At 42.7% G+C, this 11615-nt stretch overlaps 1 protein-coding gene across 1 annotated transcript; it reads right to left on the minus strand.

The window, feature by feature from the left end:
- Nucleotides 1-1809: 1809 nt before the first annotated feature.
- mex3b (mex-3 RNA binding family member B) lies at nucleotides 1810-5952 on the minus strand. The gene is made up of 2 exons (XM_086152920.1): nucleotides 5454-5952; nucleotides 1810-3905 (listed from the first exon to the last, which is right to left on the minus strand). Exons 1-2 carry the CDS (start codon nucleotides 5692-5694, stop codon nucleotides 2719-2721), a joined length of 1428 nt encoding a protein of 475 aa, XP_086009046.1. The 5' UTR covers nucleotides 5695-5952; the 3' UTR covers nucleotides 1810-2718.
- Between the last annotated feature and the right edge of the window lie 5663 nt (nucleotides 5953-11615).

Raw genomic sequence — 11615 nt, forward strand, 5'->3', positions numbered from 1 at the left:
CACACACACACACACACACACACACACACTCACAGAGTGCCTCAATGATAAAAGTTATAATAAATCATCAATCAATATTCACCATGATTTTGATCACTGATCAGCAGTGTCTGCTCATCCACCCACATGTCATTTCCAGATTGGCTCCTGATCAGCTTTTATTGATCCCTGGTCAGTATGTTGATCCATGATCAGTTTTTTTTTATAATATCAATGAAAAAAAAAATGAAATATATATAAGGACTATTTTCTTTTTTACCACAAAATCTTACTACATTTATTTAACAAATAAATTATCTCTTTTAGAATTGTTGCAGTAACTTCAATCAATAAACTCATGAATCGTTTTATGTGATTTACTTCACCTGAAACGATCTAATAATTTTAAATCAAACTTTTTTTTCATATCTCTCTTATTCTTTGAATTGATTATTTCATTTCTTTGTCTTTTTTGTCATTTTTCCAGTGCAGGAAAAACTGATTTTTGCCAGGATTTTTCAATTCAAGTTTTTTCATATTTCTTTATATATTTACTTTACGGGATTCAACGGTTTTTTTTTTAATTTTCTGTCAATAATTGCTATGTTAAATTAATTTTTAAGACGGTGCATGGTCAAAAAAATTAGATTTTTCTAGATTTTTCTTTTTTTCTGTTATGAACTTCATTTCTTTTTTTTTTAATTTCATTTTTAAATAACCTTTTTTTTCTTCAGTCCTGATGGTTTCGATGGATGAATTGTTTTCAAACAACTCCCCTCCCTTCTGAAAGTCCAAAGAATCAGACGCGATGGAAGTACCATCCTGTCTTTAATCGTATACAAATACTTAAAAACACAAACATGAAGTATTAGCACCAAGACTCCCCAAGTTTTACTGTCAACTTTTTTTTTCCAAAACTTTTGAAATAATAAAATAAAAAAAATAAAACAAACTCCACCAAAATGCCTGTTTGTCTGGGAACCATTTGGTCCTCTTTCACTCTTCGTCTCCAACGGAACAAAACGGAGTAAAATAGAAAGTACTACAAACTACGGTCCATCATTTAACTCTTAAAAATGTTCACTTATTCATTTAATTTTTCTTTCAAAAATATTTCACTTTTATTTTCCTAAGAAAAGAATAAATGTCTCCTTCCTGTGTCCTAAGATTTGTACTTTTTTCATAACAATATAGAATAAAATACTTTATATTAACAAATAAAAAATATGTAGAGTCAAAAAAGTTTTTGTTTTGGCGAAACATTGAAAAAATACTGTGTTGCCATGACAACCCCCCTCTCGCCTGGAAAAAAAAAAAGATAAAAGGACAAAAAGCAAAAGTTCACTGAACTTAAATAAGGATGTTTGTAAACATCGTTGCCGTAGCAACAGATCATCGCTTCAAGTTACCACTTTAAAGTACTCGGTTCGTCCGCCCGTCCCGGACGGGTGGGGTGGGGGTGGGGGGGCTCCGGCCCGCGGACGTTCCTTGTTACATTCCATCCGCGGAACCGGATGCAAGAGAACCCCAGCGTCTGGTTACCGTTAGCATTAGCGCAGGGAGCCTGAGTGGGTTTATTACCCCGAACCATCCAGAAAGGAACCAGGGGACGGGGGCTGGAGAACCTAAACATGCTGGGAACAGTTTTCAAGAAAAGCCTCTGGTGCAGCTAACTGTTATGCTAACTTTTGCTAGCCTTACTGCCGACTGGATCACGCCCCGCCGCCCCCCGAACTGGCGCCTGATTGACCGAAACCAGTCCGAGAGAGCGAAGGACGATAAATCATTTGTGAGGAAATTGAAAAAGTACTTGTTTTTTTGGTCATCTGATTTGTTTCTTTTGTTTAATGATTCATTTTCATTCGCCAGTTTGTTCGTTTTCTTGGTCGTTCGGTGGGGAATCGTTTGGTTTTGTTCACTGATTTGTTTCTTTGTTCTTTTGCTCTCATGTTAAATTGGTCAATAATAATTTATCCTTTATTAATCCCTAGTGGGGAAATGTGCTCTGAATTAACCCATCATCGATGAGCCAAAGGCAGTAGGCTGCCGTCCATCAGCGCCAGGGGAGCAGTTCGGGGTTCAGTGTCTTGTTCAACAACACTTCGACACACTAGTAGCAGTTCGGGATCGAACCAGAAAAGACAATTGCTCTACCTCCTGCGCCACGGCACCCCTTTTACATTTGGCTGGTTTGTCGGTTAACTGAGTTGTTCGTTTGTTGGTAAATCAATTCACTTATTATTCATTTATTTGCTCATCTTTTTGACGGTAAATCGAGTCATTCAATGGTTGGTTAGTTGATTCCTTTGTTCATTTGTGGGTCAATTGATTTGATTGCGCATTTGTCTATTAGTTCAATGACTCATTTGTTTGGTTTAATGATTTGTTTGCTTGCTCATTTGTTTGTCGGTAAATTGAGTTGTTCGTGTTTTGATTAATCAGTTGTTTGTTCATTTGTTGGTCAATTGATTTGTTTGCGCATTTGTTTGTTGGTCAATTGAGTCATGCGTTTGATGGTTAACTGATTTGTTCGTTTGCTTATTGGTTGCCTGGTTTGTCTCTTTTGTTCATTGATTCGCTCATTCGTTCTTTCTTTCACGCCTCTGATTGGGACGGAGCCATCATGGCTCCTGCTTGTTACTCTGGGCTCTTCCCTTTTAAGTTAAGTACGTACATTCTGAATATACTAACACTCACACAAAAAAAAAAACCAAAACAACAGAGAATGTTCCTGTGGTTCTAGGAGAAGATCCGTATAGCCTGAGTGACGGCAGTGAGGCAAACGGGGCAGGCGGGTTCCTCGCGCTCGCAGATCCGGTTAGCACATTCCATGCAGAATAGGTTGTGTCCGCAGGGAACCAGCGCGGCGATCACCTCGCTCTCAAAGCACACCGAGCAGTCGCGGCTGCCTTTGCGGCTCGAAGACGAAGATGAGGAGGAAGAGGAGGAAGAGGAGGAGTCGGCGGGCAGGTGGGACGCCATGTTAGCGTAGCCTGAGAAGCTCAGCGGGTCGCTGCGCACCCGGCGGGCCAACTGGTGGCCGGCATCCACGCCACGCCGCTCCGATACTATGTTAGCGTTAGCAAAGGAGCTAGTGGAGAACATGGAGGTTGGGGACGCAGCGCCGGCGGGCGGGGTCAGGCGGCTGTCATATTGCGACCAGAGCGGGGGCGGTTGCACTGGCGTGGGGTCGAAGGTCAGGTCGGTGTTGACCGTATTGTTGTTGTTGTTGTTGTTAGCGGTGAAGGTGAGGGCGGGACTCGGGGGGCTGAAGTCCGCCGCCGCGCGCGACCCACCAAAGTAGGAGTCGGTGGAGGCGCTGCCCAGTGACGACGAGGAGTCGTTGCGGTGGTTGGCGAAGGGTTTGCGTGGCGAGGAAGCGGCAGTGGCGGCGCGCGACCATAGGGACGCCACGCCCTGCAGCTCCACAGCCACGTCCGTGCCGTTGGCGTGGAAGTCGTTGTCGTCGCGCAGCTCCACCAAGGCGCCTGTGCGCGTGGCGATGTGCGCCTCGATCTCCTCGCGGGCGCGGTCCACGTTCGCCGCCATGCCCGTCACCTCGAACACTGGCTCGCGCTCACGGCTCGGCGTCACAATGTACGTGTGCGTCTGCTGCTGGATGCGCTTGATGGTGGCGCCTTTGGGCCCGACCACCAAACCCACCACACGGTACGGGACCCGCACCTGGATGGTGGTCTGTCCAGGTAAGTTGGGGGGGGCAGGAACGCCGCCTCCGCCATTCAGGCTGGTGTTCTTGTTCCTGGATGCCCGGATCATGGAAAAGTGCTCGGCTGCGGCGATGATCTCCCTCCTCGCCATGGCGACGTCCTCCCGCCGCCCAGTCACCACGAACACTGGCTCGTCGCCGCGCACCGGCGTCTTGATGTAGGTGTTGGTCTTTGCCCGCAGCGCCTTGATCTTGCAGCCTGGGGGGGGGCAAGAGATCAGCGATGGGCTAACAGTTTGCTATGTAACCAAGAGTTCATTTTCTCATCAACAACAATTACTTTTATCCAAGATCATTTTCTGATCAAAAAAATGACTTTTATTCAATCATTTCTAGTTCTAATTTCAGGGCGTTTTCGTGTTTTTTTTTCGTTTATTCACATTCACACAGAATGAATGAATATCCAAGGATATATATAAAACGTTAAATATATCTAAAGGTAAATAAAAATTAATATCAACAGCAGCAGTAATACAATTACTATAAAATTGTAAAAAGGAGTAATAAAAAATGTATCATAATTATTGAATCATCATAATAGTGATGAAAGTGTTGAAATTTTTTCTTAAGGTAATGGAAAAGCTAAATGGAAAGGTAAAGTCAATAATAGTAATAACAAAAAGTTATTATAGTTATTAAAGTAAAATAATAATGAGAATATAATTTAACATTATTGTCATTATGCATTTTATCAATTGTATCATATTTTACATTGACTATCAATGTACTTACTATTGTAATTATTAATAATCATATCAAATATTTCACTGTTATTGCTATTATGAATATTTTATGTAATACCTCTAATAACCACGGTTACTCCTCGTTTTCTTATTTTGTCTGATATCGACTGGGTGACCTAATTTCCTGTTACTGTTGGTTTTTTTTTGTTTTTGTTTTTTTTCTTTCAAAAATAGCAGTATTTGAAAACATCTCTTATTTTTTTCGACAGTATGTGTGGGTGTAATCCATTCAAAAAAAAAAAAAAAAAAAAAAAGAGACACAGTCAAGCGTGGGTCAAACGAGGAAACCGACTCGCCTACCGGTAGCCGGAAGTAACCTGTCTGAGGATAGGGGTGCAAATGAGGTGAAAAAGGGGTGATGGGGTTCCTTGCAGACCCTTTGTTGGGGGGAAAAAAAAACATTCCCCATTTGAAAGCCGGGAAGTCGTCCCGCCCTGCTCCCCCCTCCGCCGTGCTTCCCCTGTTGCTTCCCCCTCCGCTGTCCTGACTTGATCCCGATGGCGACAAATACATCTCCAATTGTTGTTGTTGTTGTTGTGTGGGAGGGGCGGGGCGGGGTTACATCCGGGTACCCATTGACCTACATGCGCGCGCGCGCGGGGGTACCGACGTTTTGAGAGGGAAAAACAAGGTACCGGTTCTGTCTGTGTTAACACGCCGGACTCCGTTGACATTTTTGCTGTTTTTGCGCTGCGAACGTTGTCGTGAGGGTTCCCCCGCCGCAAACACACGCCCGTCGACCCGAACGGCTTCCGGTCGGGAATTCGGCCGCGTCGGTTCCCCCCCAACCCCTCCAAATTCGGCGTCCCGTTCCACACCGGACCCCGTTTTTTTTTCCAATAAAGCGACAGGGTGAGGCGGAGGAGGGACGGGAACCGGATGAACTCGCGCGAGGTCACGTCGGAGTTCGGGACCGGCACCGGTACGTTAGAGTGACGTCAGCAACCGGAAACCAACAATAACAATAACACAACACAACGAGAAGCACACACACACACACATACCTTGTCTGCCCACAATCTCCGCCACATGCTCCGAGCTCGGCACCGGCACGCACTCCGTCATGTTGACGCTCGTGCGCCGCGTCTCAGCCGCCGCTTCCGGTCCCGCCGCGGCTTCCGGTCCCGATCCCGGTACCGCTTCCGGTCGTTCGGCGTCGTCGGCGCTCGCGCCGATCAGGGTCAGCCGGTCCAGTGCGAGTTGCAGCGCGCGCGCGCCGCCGTGCGCGTACAGCGACACCGGCATGGCCGCCGGAAGGTGGAGGAGAAGAAGAAGAAGAAGAAGAAGAAGAAGAAAGGGGGATGAGAGAAGATAGGGAAGGGGAAGGGGGGGCTCCACATCCGGGACCCCCGGTAGAGGAGGAGGAAAAGAAGGAGGGGATCCGCTGCAGAAGAAGAAGGAGAAGAGGAAGAGGAGTAGTCCCAGGGGGAGTGGTGGTGGTGGAGGGGGGAGTCGGGCCGCTGGCAGCTTCCCCCTCCGCGCTTCGCTCCGGTCTGCCGCTTCCGCCGCCGCCACACCGGAGAGATGCGCCGGTGACGTCACCGCCTTCCTCCACCTCCCCCCTCCCGCTCCTGCTCCCCCCCCCCCCTCCCGCTCCCTCTTTTCCAACATTAGCAGCGGGCTGATTGGACGAGCGGGCGGAGGCTCCGCCCCCTTCGCCTCCCCTCCTTTGTTCCCTCCGTTGGAGTCCCCGCCCCCTTCCCTCCCAGTAAATGTGGCGATACCGACGCCTGATTGCTGGAGAGCTAAGTGGTGACGTCATATGGCGGCTGCTGTGATGTCATAAAGGGGGGAAGCGGCAGAATGCATGAGCATGTGTTTGGGGGGGAAGCTGAAAGAGAAACGTCACAAAGGGGAAGCTGTGATGTCAAAAAGGGGGATGCAGTCGTAGTCTTAGTTAACCCTTGTGTTGTCTTGCGGGTCAAAAGTGACCCACTAACATGTTTAGCTGTAGCAAAAACACCTTAACCTATTTTTTTTTCCAACTTGAAATTTTATGACTTTTCCTAAAGAGACCCCATAATTAGAAAAAGGGATTTTTTTGTTTATGTTTCCATGTGGGCTGTACACCACTAGGGTACAAAGATTGTCTTATGGGTCATTTTTGACCCGTAGGACAAGAGGAGTAAACACAATGTTAAGATCCCACGAGGGTTAAAGCAGGAGCTGGGGTCTTCGGTAAAGGGGAAGCTGTGTTGTTAAAAACATCATCCGTGTGGAAAAGGGGAAGCCATTATGTCACAGTCCTATGTCTCGGAGCAGTGACATCACATGGGGGAAGCACTGAACATCATGGTGGGGTGATGAAAGGGGGAGTGGTAGCACCTCAGGTGATGTCACACCCTTCCTTCAATGTGGGCCTACACAGAATTGGAAACTGTGACTTCATAAAGGGGAAGAGCTCCCCCTTCATCATGGAAGTGGGAAGCTGGAATGCAGTTTTTTCAATATTCGACTCAGATATTTATACCTAATTCACTTCAACATTTCGATACAACATGCAATGTAGTACTTTTACCCTTTATATCCTCAAACTAGCTGTTCTAAAAACTACGTTAAATACCACTAGAGTATTTGCAACATCTACAATGTGCAACATAGCACCACATCGTCTGCATACAGCCTGATAGTTTAAATAGGACCATGGATATTTGTCTTGGAGAAGTAAAAGTATTCTTTGATGTACTGTAACTAAAAATTTTAGATGCTTAGTAATACTTTGGAATATAACATAAAACAAGTACTGACAAAGTATCCTAATTTTAGCAGGCATACATGTACTGTGCCACGTGTACTTGCTGGTCTTCAAGACATACAAGTACAGGGTCAAATAAAAAACTGCATAGTCTGCATACTGACCGGCTCCACTGCTTAGAAGTTTTTGCTTGTGTACGTTTACTCGAGTGGCACTTTCACATGAGTACCCGAGTACTTCGTCCGCCGTGCTGCCGCTCTAGTGGGCCGTTAAAATGGACTTTCCTTCTCAAGTGCTTCCCTTCTCAGAGCTTCTGACCCAGAAGGTTGAAGGGGTCGCTGGCCTCGCTCAAATGACTGGGGGGGAGCAGGCGGTGGGGGAAGCCGGGGGCGGGGGGGCTTGCTTTGGACACAATGGGGATTTGGGGCAGATTGAGAACCGTTGGGAACAAAGGGGCTCCGCTTTGTCGCCTGGCTCCAGCGGCACAATAGTAATGCTAATGAGGCTGGAGGAGGTGAAGGGACTGGACCCACTTGTTAATATTTGACACCTCGCCTAACACCGCCCCCCCATTCCTCCACCCACTGCCCCCTATCCATTCCCAGTAACTCTCCACCCATTCACACCCTTATCTGGTTCCCAGACGTTCCATATCTTCCTCGTCCATCTTCTTCCGGCCAGAAGTTATACTTTCTGGCCCGCTAACGCCCCCTCCCCACCACTCCATGTACACAAATCATAAATTATCTATAAACTGAAAAAGTCAAATTAAAGAATGTGAAGCGTAACTACAAAAGTATAAATAAACATTAGCTTAGCTCCAAAGCTAACAACTCGTTACACTATATAAGCTAACTGTTGTCCAAATGTATGCCTCTACTTTCAACTTTTACTACACTCACAAATAAATAATACACTGATTAGAAAATACATATATAGAAATATATATTGACTGATGATGTCACTGCCTTGGCCCCGCCCACATTCTGCCCGCCGACGCCGACGCTCCCAGACGAGGCAGATTAGAAGCAATTAACTGTTAACGAGGCTGAGGGGTAACCTGACAGGCAGGAGGCAGGGATTAGCCGACACAGACATGCACACACAAACACACACACTGACCTGCTCTACTGACACACACACACACACAACCTGACCTGTTCCACTGACATGCATCGTCTGGACGTTGTCTGGACATTGCGTGAATGTTGTCTAGAAGTTGTACAGAGGTTGTTTAGATTTTGTGTGAATCTTGTGTTGACGTTATCTCAATCCTGTGTGGATGTTGTGTCTAAAATTGTGTGAAAATTGTGTGAGTGTTGTCAAGAAATGTTGGAAATGTTGTGTCGACACTGTGCAGATGTATCGATGTGTGAATGTTGTGAGGAGGTTGTGTGTGTTGTCTAGAAATTGTACAGAGGTTGTAGAGATTTTGTGAAAATGTTGTGTTGACGTGTGACTGGTGTGCCTAAATTTTGTATGAATGTTGTCAAGATGTGTAAATGTTGTCTGGACATTGCCTGGCCAGTGTATGAATGTTTTCTAGATGTTGTGTGAACATTGTCAACATTTTGTGTAAGTGATGTTGTCAAAATGTTGCATGGATCTTGTGTAGCTGTCTAGATGTGTGAATACTGTGTGCACATTGTGCGAAAGTTATTGAGTTGTCCGTACTTTGCTTGGACAGTGTGTGAATGTTGTCTAGATGTGTGAATGTTGTCTGAATTTTGTGTGAATGATGTCTAAAATTTGTGTGAATGATGCCTAAATTTTGTGTGAATGTTGTCTAAATTTTGTGTGAATGTTGTCTAAAATTTTTGTGAATGTTGTCTAAAGTTTGTGTGAATGATGCCTAAATTTTGTGTGAATGTTGTCTAAATTTTGTGTGAATGATGCCTAAATTTTGTGTGAATGTTGTCTAAATTTTGTGTGAATGTTGTCTAAAATTTGTGTGAATGATGCCTAAATTTTGTGTGAATGTTGTTTAAAATTTGTGTGAATGTTGTCTAAAATTTGTGTGAATGATGCCTAAATTTTGTGTGAATGTTGTCTAAAATTTGTGTGAATGATGCCTAAATTTTGTGTGAATGTTGTCTAAATTTTGTGTGAATGATGCCTAAATTTTGTGTGAATGTTGTCTAAATTTTGTGTGAATGTTGTCTAAAATTTGTGTGAATGATGCCTAAATTTTGTGTGAATGTTGTTTAAAATTTGTGTGAATGTTGTCTAAAATTTGTGTGAATGATGCCTAAATTTTGTGTGAATGTTGTCTAAAATTTGTGTGAATGATGCCTAAATTTTGTGTGAATGTTGTTTAAAATTTGTGTGAATGTTGTCTAAAATTTGTGTGAATGATGCCTAAATTTTGTGTGAATGTTGTCTAAAATTTGTGTGAATGATGCCTAAATTTTGTGTGAATGTTGTCTAAAATTTGTGTGAATGATGCCTAAATTTTGTGTGAATGTTGTCTAAATTTTGTGTGAATGTTGTCTAAAATTTGTGTGAATGATGCCTAAATTTTGTGTGAATGTTGTTTAAAATTTGTGTGAATGTTGTCTAAAATTTGTGTGAATGATGCCTAAATTTTGTGTGAATGTTGTCTAAAATTTGTGTGAATGATGCCTAAATTTTGTGTGAATGTTGTCTAAATTTTGTGTGAATGATGCCTAAATTTTGTGTGAATGTTGTCTAAATTTTGTGTGAATGTTGTCTAAAATTTGTGTGAATGATGCCTAAATTTTGTGTGAATGTTGTTTAAAATTTGTGTGAATGTTGTTTAAAATTTGTGTGAATGATGCCTAAATTTTGTGTGAATGTTGTCTAAAATTTGTGTGAATGATGCCTAAATTTTGTGTGAATGTTGTCTAAATTTTGTGTGAATGTTGTCTAAAATTTGTGTGAATGATGCCTAAATTTTGTGTGAATGTTGTTTAAAATTTGTGTGAATGTTGTCTAAAATTTGTGTGAATGATGCCTAAATTTTGTGTGAATGTTGTCTAAAATTTGTGTGAATGATGCCTAAATTTTGTGTGAATGTTGTCTAAATTTTGTGTGAATGATGCCTAAATTTTGTGTGAATGTTGTCTAAATTTTGTGTGAATGTTGTCTAAAATTTGTGTGAATGATGCCTAAATTTTGTGTGAATGTTGTTTAAAATTTGTGTGAATGTTGTCTAAAATTTGTGTGAATGATGCCTAAATTTTGTGTGAATGTTGTCTGAAATTTGTGTGAATGATGCCTAAATTTTGTGTGAATGTTGTCTAAATTTTGTGTGAATGTTGTCTAAAATTTGTGTGAATGATGCCTAAATTTTGTGTGAATGTTGTTTAAAATTTGTGTGAATGTTGTCTAAAATTTGTGTGAATGATGTCTAAATTTTGTGTGAATGTTGTCTAAAATTTGTGTGAATGTTGTCTAAAATTTGTGTGAATGATGCCTAAATTTTGTGTGAATGTTGTCTAAAATTTGTGTGAATGATGCCTAAATTTTGTGTGAATGTTGTCTAAAGTTTGTGTGAATGATGCCTAAATTTTGTGTGAATGTTGTCTAAAATTTGTGTGAATGATGCCTAAATTTTGTGTGAATGTTGTCTAAAGTTTGTGTGAATGATGCCTAAATTTTGTGTGAATGTTGTCTAAATTTTGTGTGAATGATGCCTAAATTTTGTGTGAATGTTGTCTAAATTTTGTGTGAATGATGCCTAAATTTTGTGTTAATGTTGTCTAAATTTTGTGTGAATGTTGTCTAAAATTTGTGTGAATGATGCCTAAATTTTGTGTGAATGTTGTTTAAAATTTGTGTGAATGTTGTCTAAAATTTGTGTGAATGATGCCTAAATTTTGTGTGAATGTTGTCTAAATTTTGTGTGAATGTTGTCTAAAATTTGTGTGAATGATGTCTAAATTTAGTGTGAATGTTTTCTAAAATTTGTGTGAATGATGTCTAAATTTTGTGCGAATGTTGTCCAGATGTGTGAATGTTGTCTAAATGTTGTGTGAATGTAGTGCAGATGTCCAGATGTCGCGTGGATGTCGTCCAGGTGTATAGACGACATCTGTGACATGTCTAGATGTTGTGTGAATGTTGTCAACATTTTGTGTGTATATAGTGTGGATGTTACCGAGATGTTGTGTGGTTGTTGCTTTGTCCGGACTCGTGTGAATGTTGTGTTGCCGTTGAGTGAACGTTCAGTGGACGTCGGGCAGATGTGAAGATGCTGTATGGATGTTGCATAGATGTGTGACTGCTGGCAAAGATTCACACCCGAGCCTTCGACAAACTGGTTTCGCAAGTGAAAAAAAAAAACACAATCGACCAACCAAACGTTAGTTGATCGGTCGATCGATTGGGAATCACTTTCAACCGAACACAACGCGTCTGATTGGCCGCTGTTCCGAATGGAGGCGGCTCCGTCTGATTCCTGAAATCACTGATGCTTTCCTCCTCCTCCCCTTCTTCCTGCTCCTCCCTC

The sequence above is a fragment of the Fistularia commersonii genome, chromosome 9 (genome assembly GCF_037954325.1).
Source record: "Fistularia commersonii isolate RoL2024-O1a breed Wild chromosome 9, RoL_Fcom_v1.0, whole genome shotgun sequence".
In the NCBI taxonomy this organism is placed as follows: Eukaryota; Metazoa; Chordata; class Actinopteri; order Syngnathiformes; family Fistulariidae; genus Fistularia; species Fistularia commersonii.